Here is a 15,657-nt window from a genome sequence, read left to right on the forward strand (position 1 = left end):
GCCAAGGAAACGGCCTCGCGCCGCCGCCGCTTCCGGCACCGCCCCCCCCAGCGCGCGCCGCCGGGCCAATGGAGGAGCGCGGCGCGCGGGTCACGTGAGCCGGCAGGGGACGCGTAACGAGAGGGTCGACGTGGACAAAGGGTGGGGAACCACAGCTCCCGGCGTGCCCCGCGCCCCGCCCGCACACGGCTCCCGGCATGCCCCGCGCCCCGCCCCGCCCGTGCGCTCCCTCAGGCGCTGCCCGGAGCGGCTCGGGAGGGAAGGGGCTGTGCAGAGCAGCTCGGGGTGGGCAGCGACGTGCTCAGAGCCCCGTCCAGCCTGGCCTTGCACGCTCAGGGATCGGCTGCCACAGCTTCTGTGGGCCCCCTGTGATGGGGCCTCACCATCCGCACGGCGAAGAACTTCCTCCTAAGTACCCAATCCAACACTCAGTTTGAAGCCATTCCCCCTTACGCTGTCACTCCCTGCTCTGCTAAAACTCCCCTCTCCCTGCTGGGATCACCGCCGTCACTCCCAGCTACCTGAGGAACGTTTCTTTAATAAAATCCCCCAAATTATCCACGCTGTCACTCCCTGCTCCGCTAAAAACTCCCCTCTCCCTGCTGGGATCACCGCCGTCACTCCCAGCTACCTGAGGAACGTTTCTTTAATAAAATCCCCCAAATTATCACACCCTCACAAAAGCAGCCTCCCAGCAATGGAAGGGAAGAGCGTCTTTATTTCCGCGGCAAGCGTTCGTACAAAGTTCCAAGCAAATACAACGTGTTTCACGTCCTGGCCCTTAGCGGTGGGAACCCCACGGAGCTCCGCGCCCCAGCCCGCTCCCCTCAGGGCACCGACCCTCGGCCGTGGGAGGCGATTTATTACCGCTCACGGTCTGAGAAGGAAACGGCAAGAAAGCATCAAAAACAACGGAATGGCTGCATTATTATAATTCCTGATCAGTGGTCCCACGTAACCTTGCAGATTGCTGAGCTCTTCTAACCAAGCTGTCGCTTCTAATTGTGGTAAAGACTAGAAAAGCACTACTGTATCCATTTGCAAACGGGCAGAAAATGCCCAAAACCGGGAAAAAAGTTCCCTGGCCATGAGGAACTGCAATTTAAATTATACGGGCTGAATCTTCCCCATCCTTACCCATCTTTCTGGTGAAAAACATCTGAGCATCTGCATTCAGCAATGCAACACGTATCACAGGAAAATATTACCCAGATCTAGGCCTGCCACAGAAATAACTCCAAAATTACCATTATGGAAATACTTATGCAAAATGCTCTCTGTACAGATGTATCTAATTCATAATAGAATGAATTAGTTTCCTTTTGCAGGAGGCTGCAGTCTTTTTTGCTGCCATGCTGTCTTTCATACAAAAAAAGTACTAAAACCCCATAATGTCCCCTAATTTTAGCTTTAAAAGGCTGCTTGCTGCTGCTTAACTCTAGGGCACTTTATAAATTTGAAATCACTTAACACAGTACCAATTAAAAATAGTTAATGATTTGTAAAAGTGAAGCAGCTGACAGCGAAATAACCAGTGATTTGTAAAAAAAAAAAAAAAAATTGGCTGGCAGTGGTTTGTATATTTCCAAATTAGTATTTTTGCATGAAATATAAGGAGGAAACGAGTCAAAGTACTTCTGCAAGGAAGACATCTGTGACCTTCATGTTTCCATACCACAGTACAGCTTCTACAATAAATAGGAACTGCATTTATTTTACTGTAGTGACAGAGTAGTTAATCCAGTTACTCAACAAGGTTCCTTCCTCGCACAGTAATATTTGCCTGTTCTTCTAGTGTCAATTTTCTGTTAGTATTAAAGAATATTTTGATAGCATTAAAAGACTTTGCACAGTTTGTTGAAGTTAAATGCTAACACATACTATGCTCCTGGGACTTGGTTATTTCTCCCCGTGTCTTTATGGGCATAAATCCTGCACTCCTTGCTGCAATTATAATTAATATTTGCTGTCCTGCACTGCATGGCATTCAGAAACAGGCTCAAAACACCGGGCCAGAATTTCAAGGTGCCTTAAACTGACCTCTAAAGTGAGGTCTTGCATTTGAAAGGCCAATTTACAAAAATACTGGGTTTCACCTCCAAGTTTTTCTGTGCAAACTGAGATGCAAAGAACACGTTTAAGCGACGCTGTGCCAAGATCACGGCTTGATACAGATCACGTGTATGAAAGCAACTGTCTCATTTTAATAACTGCTTTTGTGATGTGATTCTGCCCTCCAAATCTAAGCACATGAAAAACAATTTCTGGCTGCCTGCCACTTCAGTTAACATCTGCATTAGAAATTAGATGCAATGATTCCAGTATTTCACAATTGTTGCCACTTATTACATGATTTCTACACCTAAGAAGGTCTACAGACCTGAGTAACTCCATGGGAATGGGAATGGCAGGACTCAATATTATGTATGAAATAGCTGTGAGTGAATCTATTTTATGGTGGGATTTAAACCAGAGAAATGCTGCCTAATGGTGATAGTTATTGTAAACATCCTCTTCTCTCCCTTCCATAAAACAAAACAAAACAAAATAGCCATAAAGTGCTCTGGAAGGCTAAATAACCCCGAAGTGCAGAGTGGGACTGAGAAACCTGCTCCCATACTTTCCCCTTTTTAAATACAGCAATAAGAGAGAAAAAAAAATAAAAATCAGAATATTTGCTTGTCTTTGATATCTGCCAAAACTTGAAAATAATGAAGTAATCAGTTTGCAGATTTTGCACAGTGTGGCTTTTCAGCAATCTACTAAATCAACTATTTGGTTCTGTTTACTACCAAAAAATGTTTTTATTTCCTGTATACTGCATGCAAATACTAAAAGCATCCTCGAGTATGTATGTACCAACCACCAGAATCAGAGTGGTACTTGTCAAAACCATGCATTTAAAAACCAAGAGGATCCCTAAGAACAGCTAAGTTGTTAAAATAAATTGATGATAGTTGGGCGTTTGAAGCATTCAGTGGTCACATTTCCAGACTTTTTCTCTAGCTTTAAAAGGGAGCAGATTTGAAGTGACAGACGCGATTCCTCAGCAGTAATCTAGTTTTAACCAAAAGGAAACCCATCACCCATCCCTCAGGAAGGGATTCGCGGGAAACCTGCAGGAGCTGGGGACACCACAGCAAAGCGCATTTCGAACGAGTGTTCAAAACTGGAGTGTTCAAAACTGCACAGGGATTACTGGAGTGAATAGGTCCTGCAGGGCTGGGCTGAAAGCTGCTCTTTACTCCTCACACTTTTGCTGTGCAGGACCATCTTCTCGGTGTTCTTCTGGGACAATCGCTTTTCCTCCGGTGCTTTGAATTCCTGCGAGGGAAGAGGACTGATCTCCCGGCTCCCCCTCTCGCCGCCCAGGCTCCGTGTCTGCCGTGCGCTCTGCGCTGGGCTGCGGCTCCAGGGACACCGGCTCCAGCAGTCCGGGGCCCGGGTTTGCTCTGTCCAGGATGGGCACGTCTCTCGTGGCTGCATCTGCAGCAGGGCTCGGAAAGGAGCTCTGTGTCCCAGCCTCCCCCGGGACAGCGTGGCTGTTCCCTGCTCCTTCCTGCCCATCCACCGCGTTTCCCGTGTGCTCCTCTGGCTGCAGCCTCTCCCCTCCCGCACCTGCGTACCACGCACTTGGATTGCTCTCCACCTCTGCCTTTGCCTCCTGAGGCGGAGCCCAGCTCTCCACCAGCCACGGTGCTTGTGCCCCCCTGGGCACGCTCTCTACCCTCGTACCATCTGTCCCCAGGCTGGCTGAGGACGATCGCTCCTCCCTGAACTCCACACATTCTGCTGCATCTCCACTCTTCGCCTTCTGGCTCACCTGAATTTCTGCCACGGCCACTTGGCTCAACTCGTAGTTCCCATTACCGTGCTCCTGCAACTTCAGCAGCTCGCCCTCACAGACCTCCTTTATGTTCTCAGCTGGAGTATCTGCTGGGATCTCAACTGTCAGCATCAGCAAACTCCTTATCTCATTCACATCATCGGGGGATTTACAACTCTTTTCTTCAGAATGGCTTTCTTTTTTAGGACTATCCCCAAACTCTGCTTTCCCTGTCTTTTCATCCTGGGAAACGATCTTTGTCTCAGTACTCTCACCACCTTCTTTTTTACTATCCCCTTCAAACCCTGTTCCTAGTATATTTTCACTCTGACATAATTTTCCCATAGTTTCATTTTCTACCTTGCTTTTCTTTTCTGCACTCTCTAAAATCTCTGTATCTGTTACACTCTCAGGTGGGAAAGTGAGCTTTATCTCAGAAACTTTCTCCTGTGCTGTGCTTGCTTTCTCAGTGCCACTGACAGACACAGCAGCCATTACTGTTTGACTCTCTGAAGGCACCTCTTCCTCCACGGCTCCTTCAGGTACCTTCAGTTCTTTTTTAGGGCTAGCTTCAAAATTTTTTACTGCAGTGTCAGTCCCAGAAGCTACTTTTTCCTCCACAGCTTTTTGTTGTGCCTTGAGCTCTCCCTCAGTGCTCACTACACACTCTGATACATTCTCCAATGCACTTTTTCCCTCTGCAGCTCCTTGTTTAGTGTGGCCAGCCGAAGGCGACTCCTGTTTGTCACCAATGTCTGTAACAGCCACTGCTTCCCTCCTGCTGGCCTGATCACCAGCTGCACCAACAGAGGCGCCTGCCTCTTTGTCTGGTGACTTCCCCTCATCAGCATCCTTCTCCCACACGATTTTCCCTGTCACAACGAGCGTTTCGTCCCCGTGGCTCTCGGTGTCCGAGCCCTCGGCTCGGGGAGCTGCGGGTGCCTTGGCGGGGGTGCCCTGTGCTGATCCCACGGGGGTCCTCAGCTCCGTCAGGCTGGACACGCTCTCGCAGGGCACGCTCAGGTTATCCTCAAACAGGTTGTGCTTCCTCAGAACGGCAGCTTCGTTGATCACTGAATAAAACACAAACACCAAACTGCTGTGGGAAGAAAGAGGCACAGGGAAGAACATACAGTGCTTTCCCAAGTTTGTGTTTTGATTTTGATATTAAAGACAACACTAATGTTCATATTCTGATTTCTTTTAGTTCACATTTCTTTTCTGGGGATGGGGATTTTATTTTTTAAATAATGGCACTTTAGTATTGATCTAAGCATTTCTAAAGCAGAGGACCCACAATGCACAAGGGTAATGCTTCAGTGCAGAAGGATTTACACTGAATATGCCAATAAAAGTATGCTGGTTACAATTATTATATTGCTGTTTTGGAATGGGAGTGCCTGTGGGCTGTGACAACAGCCAGTGTAGTACATCTGTTTGTCTTTTATCCAGGGTATAGACAGACAGGCACATATAGAGAGATACAAGTATTTTAGAAGTATTTATATATGTATATACAGTATTTGTTAAGAATAGTCTCATTTTCTGACACAGAAACAGAGAGATCAGCAAGGACTACTGCACTGGCATCAGTGAGTACTGGAAACTGCATCCAGCAGTTCATTTCATTTGAGGAAATTAATCTCTGTTACCATTAGTCTTTGCAATTCTCTTAGTCTTGCAATTGGCATAGTCTTGCCATTTAGTCATCACCAAATCTTTACAAGTAAGGACAGACTTTCCCTCCTTGGCCCAGGGAATCAAGATCAAGTGAAGTTGCCATGATTACATTTTGTTAGAAAAAGGCTTGTGCCAAGCCATCACTCTTGAGTTCCATGGGTTTAGTAAGCTGCCCCGTAACTCAGATTTTAGGGCTTGCAACACATCTTCAGTGAGCCAAATGAAAAAACACTCTAGGGATATAACCACCAGTGATGGAGAAAGCAGGATAGGAACAGTCAGGTGAGGGCTCTGGGAAGCTCTGAAGGAACAGCTCATGGGCCACGGCCTGCAATGTTATTCCTGTCACCTCAGAAATGTTCTCACCTTTCAGGGCCTCTTCAAGCAGTGTCTGATGTAAAATCTCTTCATACACATTCTCTACTTGGATCACACTCGTGTAATCAGCAAAAATGAACTGCTCGTATTTCTGCAGCTCCTGTGCAGGTAGGGAAGAAAGGAACAGATGGAGAACACTGAGGCATTCTGAGTCCTACTGCAACCAAACAGCTCGGAGATGCCATGGAGCAGGTCTTGCCACACCCCGTGACAGCTCTTGGGGTGCACTGTTTGAACTATGACTCCAAGAGCTACTTGTGTCCACAATCAATTATGTACTTACCAAACAGTGTTCCTGCAGTACAACCACAGTTAAAAGCACTGCAGATCACTGCCTGCTGAAACAAACAGCTGATGAGGAAGTGCCTCACAACTTGTTTGTCCAAGGAGGCAAATCCATGGGAGATGCGGGGTTTAGTTTTGTTTTTCTAATAGGTGTGTAACACTTTGAGGTCACTGATTTATACCCATCTGTCTAACTGAATCACTGTCATCAAGCAGCTGCTTGGTGGTCTATAAAAAAGTAAATTAAGTGACATCTGCCCATTTCTAGAAGAGGCACCTACATAAATCACCTGGAGGTTTTCAAGTAAAAGGTCAGGACTTGGTGGGGCCTGTCAGCTGTGCACACTTTGGCTTCTAGAGCTGGCTCCTCATTTCTGCAGAGGCACAAATACAAAAGGCTGGTGGGAAACTAAACAGGAAGGGCTTGTGGAAGTTTGCTCCACCACTGCTTCCTCTGTGAGGAAGTCATGAAGTGTCATGAAGTGTCATGACATATTCCATGTCACTCCATGTCATGACATGAAGTGTCTGCACACATATTCCAGGTGATAAAATGCTTGTCCCTGTGCTCCACACCTACCCAACCCATGAAGTGGCAAATCCAAGCACTGAGCAGGCAGGAAATCTGCACAGTTCTCTGAGAGCAAACAGCCTGACAGTGTTAAGGAATTACTGCCAAGGTGCTGTTCCTCCCCTGCCTTCCATTATTGGTTTTTGAGGTTTTTAGTCCCAGACACCTACTGGTTTGCATGTTGAAGCCAGTGTCTTCTGCATTGTGGGCAAGGTAATCTGCACCAGTGCCTCTTGGAATATCTTCTTGCGGATGGTGCTGCTGTCGTAGTCATATTGCTGCCAAAACACACCAGAAAGAAACAAGCCCACACGTGCCTGGGGTTATTCACCACTCCCACAGGGAACTGCATACTGTCAGCCTGTAGCTGCTGCATCACAGGGGCACAGGGCTGGAATGGCCATGCAGGTTTGTCCAGCTTCTACAAAATCACTCTCAAATCTTTTGCTTCTTTTAACTCTGAGGCTAGAAACAGTTCCTGGTTGCCCTCCCTGGGTGTTTCAGCACTGCCCTTCCTGACAGTAACGAATCCCAGTGGCAGGCTAATTATAAAGTTAATTAAAAATTATTTAAGCAGATCCACAGCATATTAATAATCTGATTTACCTACAATTAAAGGGACTGCACAAGCAAATACTTTTATAAGTGTCTGCCCAGAACTAGGTTTTATACCTCAAATGGGCAGCTTTGCTAAGTGCCACCAAATCAGTGTTTTCAGCTGGATGGTAAAAGCTTATCCGCTTTCAAATACTGAGGTACATTCATATAGAATATATTCTATTTCCAGAAAGGCAGCCTGAAAATGTGCTACATTACATTTACCTTCAGCACTCTCAGCTTGACTTTTTCAATGGTTGTTGCAACTTTGGCCGAGTCTGCCTGGTGGCTTGGAGAGAACAACTGCTCGAACGTATAAACTGCATTTTCCATCAGCTAAAAATAGTAATTAAAAAAAAAAAACTGTTAAAGACCAGCAACATCAAATTCCTGCAAACATGATACGTGCAACTGTTAATTTAAATTGTGTTTCTGAGAAGGTGCTCTAAAGAGCACTGAAATGCTGAAATAAATAAATAAAACTAAAGCTGTGATCTCATTATCATGCTGCCCCAGCTTTCTTGTACAGATTTGATCTCATGTCACCACCCAAACTGATGGTGGCAGAGCCAAAATGTAGAATTGATTATCTGTGTATACAGACCACAGTCAAAACTCATTATCCCTAATAAGAAGACTCCCATTGACTTCTATCATTAATCATTAATGAAGAGTATTTAATCATACTGCACATCATTTTCAGTAGCTTTCATTATAATACAAATAATTAATCAGCAAAAATCACACAGAGTGCAATCATTTCTCACAGAATTATGCTAAGCTGGCATTTATCATGTTTTCAGCTTATCATTAAGAATATGATGTCCCTACTCTGAAGATATTTCAGACAAACAGTTCTGCAAGCGGTAATTGAGTCTATTTAACGAGGCTTTGCCTTTTCTTTAGCTGCTCCCATTTAAATTTTAATATTTTCTTATTGGAGAAGTACCGGGAGATATGCAGGGGGGCCATTCCTTCAGCCAGTTGAGCACTGTGCTCCCAGATTTCCTGAATTCGGCCACTAGAGGATGCCAAGCTCCCAAGGCAAGGAATCCTGCTCCACCCTCCACCCGAAGTACATTTTAGCCAAATACTACAGCAACAGAGACATTCTGATTTCACTTATTTATGAAATAAATGTCCATGGACAGAAAGGGAAACTACACAATATTTTTATGAGGCAAATACCAGTCTCTTAAAGAGGAAGATGCAATAACAGCATGTTTAGAACAACTCCTGCACTTATTCCTTGTTAATTTTGACTCATGTTCTGTTCAGAAAAAAATGACCTCTTGGTTTATATGGGATTTATTTTCTGTCTACTTCTTTGTCTTGACTCATGGTCTTCACTCAGTAAAAGACACTTTATTTGGCAGCATTTTGGAATGGTCCCCCCTGAAAGACCCAGACATGAAATCAGAATTTTATTTGTGAGTAATTCCTTGGCTGCTGGTCCTGGCTGTACTCAGAAGAGCTGCTTTTAGGAAAACCCTACCCCAGCACTGTTCTAGACACTTGCTTTCCATATTCATAACTTCCACTCCATAGATCTGGACCAGCTCCATTTTACAAGATTACTGAGCAGATTAGTAAATTTCCCAAAAACAGACTAAAGTCACAGGGTTCAATTTAAAGCTCCAAGGCCAAATCTGCCTTGTGATCTGGCAACTGAAATCAGTCTACTGGCCAGCTCCTCAGAGACTCCTGGCCAGGCATCCAGGAAGAATCTAGGCAAAGCAGAGTTATAGCCTGTACCAACACACACATGAGGAGACAAAGAGATGGAGTTCAGTTTTCATCTGGAATGATATTGTCACCTCTACCAGTCCCCTGAAAAGTGAGGCTGGATAAAGCACCTACACCCTGAAACATCTGTCTCTGAGTTTCTAACATTAATTGCTTTACTTTATATTAGTGAGAAAATCAACTACCAAGGAGGAGACATTCCATTTTGGTAAAACACATTTAATACCTTTCAAGAAAAATCGAGCATCAAGAAAGGGAATCAGGTGATTTTTAGCCACCCCACTAGTTACACAAACAACTTTCTTGGGTGTTGAGACACTGGGAATTCAGAACCTGAAAGTTCAGGGGAACAGATGATCCATCCAAAATTTTCATGCCTTGCTGAACAACTCACACACAGAGTCTCACAAATGTGTCAAGCAGCTTCTACCTGGTTTTCTCAGGTTTTCTTACCTGTACCTTGCCTGTGAGACACTCTGAGGCTCTTTCACAACTTTTATCAAGATTACTTTGAAGCAGATTAGCAGGACAAACCTAACCTGTTCTCCCAAGAGGAAAAACTTGATCTTACAGTACCTCTTGCATGAAGTTCTGTGTCCTCTGAATCACAAAATCGATGTGATAGACCTTGAAGCGACTCTTGAGGTCCTGCAGGAGCTCCTGGAGCAGGTTCACTTTCAGATAGCAGGGTTCCATTTTCACCGAGTTGAAGGGCAGGGTCATGAGCTGATCCACATTCTGCACTCCCATGCAGGTTTCGAGAGAAAGCAACCAGAAGTGAATTTTTAATAGAGAATGTAACAATTTGGCTTTAACCCAAATTCTGGTATCTGCACTTCAATTGCACAAATACCATTAAGACTTTCTAAATGACAAAACCAGGTGCTCACATGCTTCCACCTGGGAAAGCAAATCCTGCTGCCAGCCAAGGTCTAGCCAAGAACATCCTTGTGCTGATATAGAGGCTCCAGCTCTGTTTTGTCTTACCTCCTTTAGCCTAGTCATGTCATTGGTCTTCTGGAAGTCCTGGATAATTTCATTCACTTCCTTGTCAAAAAGAGCGCGCACTTCCGTGAATCCTGAACTGACGGGGCCCATGAGCTCCTCCAGGATGGAGGTGAGGAATGGCTGGATATTCTCTGTGCAGCACTTCTGGGCAGGCTCAGAAACACTGGCTGGAGGGTCACACAGGACAACAGTTGTGTTTAGAGACAGTGAAAGAAGTAATTGGAACTTAACTCTTTACAGTTAATTCAATGGTTTTTGTATTTTTTCCTGGAGTCACACCTCCACAGAGGTGATGAGGGTGTGAAAGGAGTTCACAGCTTTATGAGTGACACTGAAAACTCTTGTCCCAAGCCTCACCTAAGCAAACACTGGCAACTGGGGGCACTGTGAGGGCAGAGAAATGGGCAGCTCTGACTATGACTACCAGGTATTTATTTATTTATTTATTTGACAGCTTAAGCAACACCAACAACATTTTGCCTGCTCTTTACATTCCTTTTTGTATTCATAACAAAATTATGGTAACTTCACATTAAATAAAAAAACACCTAAGAAGCCCTTTGGCTTAAATATTCTTTGAAAGCCCATGGGCTTGTCACATAACCAGAACCTGGTTTTGTGGTGATCTCTGATTCCTAGAGATCAGGTCTTTTAATTATGCTCACATGACCTGTATCTTCACTACCTAAGACTGTGCAAGTAAAAGTGAAAGCAGAAGGAACAACTCTGATCAGGATACACAAAACCTGTCATCTCCAATTTGAGAAGACCTGGTATTTTCACAGACACAGTGGCCACAGGTATCAGTTCCCACCAAAGGCAGCAGAGGCTCATTTGTGTTCTGAAAACTGCTGTCTCCAGTTGGATTTCTCAAAACACACAAGGATTTCAAAACAAGCACATCTGGTAATCTGAGCAACACAATGGGAAACATTAGAGAACTGCTCCAAAGCACAGCTGTTACTCCACTAACCTTTGATTTTTCCAGCTAAGAAGTTCTTGGAGTTCAGAATCTGATCCATGTCTGAACGAATGGTCCCTTCAAGAGTTTTTGCAAATTCTCTACATTCTTCTTTCAAGGTACTTAATCCTTCTGCCACCTGCTGCTGGACTAAGCCATAGGTTTCCTCTACGATCTGGACCCAAATCAAATTGAGAAGCAGAGATCAGAATCAGCACCCACAGAGAGCTGCTGTGATCAACAGCTACCCTGCAAGTGTCAGTCCTTACCCCAAACCAGGCCCGTTTCCTGTCATTCCTCTTTCCCTTCATTTTAGGCAGGATCATTGTCTGGAGGTTAGGCAGCAGTTCCTCCATCACCAGGTTGCTCAGGATCTGTATGGTCAGGAGATGAAAATGACAAGTTCACACCCTGTCTTTACCTGAAGCACAGAGCGATGTGTGCAGGCAGTGGCTCAGCTGTCCCTCCCTCCCAGCTGCCAGGAGTTACCCACAGAGGCTTTGCACTCTCTCTGCTTAGATTGGAACTGCAACTCCTTCCTTACCTGTCCCACTCAAATGCACTAAATAAACGTGCAAGAATTAAAATACATCTGATTTTGGGAGTCTAAACCTCCCTCTCCACATTTTAATTTATAGGCACTGTCTCTGGCCTGAGAAAGCTGCACCAACTGCCCAGCACAGTCTACATTCAGGATCATATCCCTGCTGTACCCAGTTGCTGGCTGAGCCAATACAAAGTGCAAAAACACCCCTTAACTTGCCTTTTTCATTCATGTCCATGCTCCCAGATGTGGATAGCTAGAATGTAGGAGAATAGAGATAGTGGTAATCTCACCCCTAAGGACTTACAGCTGTGCTAATTATCAACAATTAGGAACAGGCCTGCCCTTAATAGGCCACAGCTGGATCCAGTTAGGAGGGGTATTGTAAAAGAGCAGGTTGGCTGGTCCAGAAGGTTTGGATGGACTTTGCAGACACTGCATCTCATGTATTTAAGCAGCCAGAGGGATCTGAGACATGTATCAACACCAGCAGAGGGAAGTGGCAGGAACTAAAGCAGCACAAGTAAAGGACTGACTGCAGTCCAGTGTAAAACAGGGCATAAACAGCCCCTATGGAAATACAACGCACAATACCTGCTGTAATATACCTCTAATATACCTCAAATATGCAATACACTTTTATTGGAGTTTCATTTAAGTACTTATAGATAATGCCACAGCAGCACTTTGTATTCACTGCTGCTGACTCAAATGTCTGTAAAAAGCAATTCACTAATTCAGGTCCTAAACTAATGGCTCACTTAAAAAAGATCCCATGAGTAATCCAAACTATTACAAATAATAAATGTGACAACAGATCAGACAGATTTAAGAGGCAAGGGAAAGGCATGAAGCTGTGTCAGGGCAGGGTTAGGTTGGCTGTCAGGGAAAGGTTCTTCCCCAGAGGGTGCTGGGCACTGCCCAGGCTCCCCAGGGAATGGGCACAGCCCCAAGGCTGCCAGAGCTCCAGGAGAGTTTGGACAACGCTCCCAGGGATGCAGAGTGGGATTGTTGGGGTGTCTGGGCAGGGACAGGGGCTGGACTGAATGGTCTCTGTGAGTCCCTTCCAGCTCAGGATAGTCTAGACTGTGATTCCACAATTTTATATCGTGAAAAATCTTGAGTTCTCTGGGAACGTTTTTAAGGCATTGGTGGATCTTCCCTCAGGTGCCCTGGCTCGTGCTCCCACTCCAGCCATGCTGCAGCCCCAGTGTGAGCTGCCACTGCAGGGACTCAGCCACAACAAATGAGTGTCAGCAAATACATTTCTTGGCATTCTGCAGGCACTTTTACAGCAACAAATTTCAGCCTGCTTGCTCCAAGCCACTCACTTAGCTTGGATATTTGCCTAAAATAATTATTATGTTTGGTCCAAGCAGGCCATGAGAACACACTATACTTACAGAATGAATTATTGCTAAGAAGATAATAGTGGAACTAGGCTGGATGTCTTCTGATTACAGCTCTCTTGATACATATGGGTTATGAGTAAGATGTTGGCAAGCAATAGGAAAAATAAAACATAAAATGAAACTAGCACCATAATATAGCTCCATAACACGAAGGAGGAGGGGAGAAGAGAAAAACCCTCATGTAACTCCCTAAAGTAAAGAATTTATTATCAGATGTTAGCAGCAAACTTCAATCACTGACAGAATGGCAGTAGGAAAGACACTGTTTATAGGTTTTTCTCCAGATTCTACATTTCTCAGCATTTCAAAGGTAGGCTTCTTCTAAAACAATAACATGGTTCCTTAAAAGAAACCACTGTCCTTAAGGTTTTTTCCATTTTTCCAAAGGGAAGCCAGATTTCATCAAGGAAGACAACCAGGAATTGGCACTAAAGTAAACAAGTAAACATTTGCTGCTGAATGCTCAGACTTTGGAAAAAAAATTATAAATCAGGGCATAAATAATGGCCTAAAACTTATGTGGAGTGATGCCAGTGGGGTTGTGGGGTAATCTCAGCTACGATGATGCTCCAAAGCCAGGTGCCCAAGTATGGAACCAGACCCTGGGCTTATAATTTCATTTCTGCAGAACTGAAGTACACAGATTTTTGGTGTTTTAGTGTAATTGTTACTGTGCAAGACTCTGTTTCAGAAGTTTTTATTAAAAAAGAATTGTCACTTATATACAAGTAAGAGATGTCTTAAAACCTCAGGTATTTCTATCTATGAAATTTTCTTTTTTAAGATGCCCTTTTTGCCAAGGGAATTTATAATCTTCACTGTCCTCAGAGCTGCAATACCCAAAGCCAAAACCCCATCAGGAATATATTCCTTTACCTCTTTTTCATTGCCAGTTATCATCTCCCATGTGCCATAGTGGCCTTTCTCCTGCCGGAAGAACTGAATGGCCTCTAAGAACGCCTCCACTTCATACGTGGTCTGTTTGAGAAAGTCTGGAGAAAACAAAAAGTAACATAAAGGATTTAGCCAGAAGTAATATTTAAAAATAACCATCCTTTTCTGAGCCATTTCCCACTCCACATGCACCTAGCAGTAATATTTTTAAATAATTTACTAAGCCTGGATGTCTGGAGACCTTGGGTGTTCACTAAGATTTAGAAGTGCATTAACACAGGAAAACCAACAGTTGGGAATTCTTACTCTTGAGTTTACAAAAACAACAGACAGCTCATTGGATAAATTGCTAAATCCTGAGTTAACACTCCCCAATAGCGTTTTAGTTCCTTTGCTTTGTTAAAAAACTGAGGATCAAGATGGTTTTTCATGGATATACAACAAACAAAGCACCCTGCTTGTACCAGTGAAGAACAAAAACTCCTGACAAGATCATGCTGATTTCCCTAAATATTTCAGGAATGTCCAACCAGGGCTCTGGAGTATCTGGTTATTGTGCAAGGCCACTTCTGCCAGATGGGAGCTCTTCCCAAGAGCAGTGTGGTGGCCTGGGGACACCTTGGCCTCAAAACATGAAGCAGAGTGGCTGCTTGGCAAACCTGAGTGAGAAAACCATCCCCAAACACTTCAGTGATTGAAGTGCTGTGTCTTCACTATCACAGCATCAGGATTACTATCATGTGGGAAAACAAAGCCACAAAGGTTTATTGTCCCCTCTCCAAGATTATCTGCTGCAGCCTTGAGCAGCTGAAGTCCCGTTGTGCACTCTGAGAACAAAGGAGGGAAGAACAAGAATGTTGATTCTCTCAAAGGGAATTATGCTGCTGTAGAAGTACTGATACATACAAACAATTGTGATGAGAAGAGTCAGGACTAAGTCCTCAAGCCTTGCTTGTCAAGCAACACTTCTTTGGGCTTGTTCATGAAACTGCTCCAGAGAGAAGCTTTACAGGAGCCTTGCATAAATGCCAAGGGCAATGCAGGGATTAGAGAAATTATGGGAAACATGGAGGATTAACACCACAGTAATACCTGAAATATCTCCTCCATGCACTTTAACAAAAACAAAAGCTACAGAAACCTACAATTAACTTCATCAGGGCTTTGTCCTTGAAGCTTGAAAACTGCATGGTTTCAGATCTGCTCAGAGCCCAGATGTCAAAATTTGCCCTTTCAGAGTTTCACCTGGCTGCAATGACTGCAGGAAGGTTTGTTAAACACACTGAGGGGCAATAAACACTCTCTTGATACTGTTCTTCATCTGCAGATATTTGGTGATCCAAAAACATCACACAAACTCTCCAAGCTCATACAATGATCAAACAAAAACAAAAAAAACCCCAGCCAGGTAAAATCCCAACCCCACCTTCACTGTTGCCTCCAGGATTTATAGCATTTGTCGTGACAAGTCACAAACCAGTATTAGTTGTAAGTCAGGCTGTTCAGTGCTGAGAGAACATCCTCTGACCACAGTTTTAATGAAAGAAGGGAGTGTTCCACCTGAGCAACTGAGGTGGAGCATTGCATTCAAAAGCTCTTGTCCTCCCAAAATAAAACTGAAAAGAACTTGATGAGAAGAGGGCCTGTTTGGCAGCAGGGAGGGAAAACTGCAGCTCCCACAGCCCTCCAATCATGACTCACATGTTTTCCTCCTTCACAGCTGTGCTCCCTCCTAACCCAAAGGGACAACAGACC

At 44.5% G+C, this 15,657-nt stretch overlaps 1 protein-coding gene across 1 annotated transcript in view; it reads right to left on the reverse strand.

Annotated features, from left to right (window-relative positions):
- Positions 1–3,158: 3,158 nt before the first annotated feature.
- NIBAN1 (niban apoptosis regulator 1) overlaps positions 3,159–15,657 on the reverse strand; it is a 50,958-nt gene continuing 38,459 nt past the window's right edge. The window contains exons 6-14 of the mRNA XM_041420758.1: positions 13,885–14,000; positions 11,322–11,426; positions 11,065–11,227; positions 10,071–10,258; positions 9,660–9,821; positions 7,563–7,673; positions 6,911–7,018; positions 5,873–5,984; positions 3,159–4,899 (exon numbers count right to left, since the gene is read on the reverse strand). Of these exons, the coding sequence (XP_041276692.1) occupies positions 3,242–4,899; positions 5,873–5,984; positions 6,911–7,018; positions 7,563–7,673; positions 9,660–9,821; positions 10,071–10,258; positions 11,065–11,227; positions 11,322–11,426; positions 13,885–14,000 (2,723 nt within the window). The 3' untranslated portion in view covers positions 3,159–3,241. The remainder of the gene's footprint in view (positions 4,900–5,872; positions 5,985–6,910; positions 7,019–7,562; positions 7,674–9,659; positions 9,822–10,070; positions 10,259–11,064; positions 11,228–11,321; positions 11,427–13,884; positions 14,001–15,657) is intronic.

The sequence above is a fragment of the Onychostruthus taczanowskii genome, unplaced genomic scaffold (genome assembly GCF_017590055.1).
Source record: "Onychostruthus taczanowskii isolate IOZ18803 unplaced genomic scaffold, ASM1759005v1 scaffold65, whole genome shotgun sequence".
Taxonomy (NCBI): Eukaryota; Metazoa; Chordata; class Aves; order Passeriformes; family Passeridae; genus Onychostruthus; species Onychostruthus taczanowskii.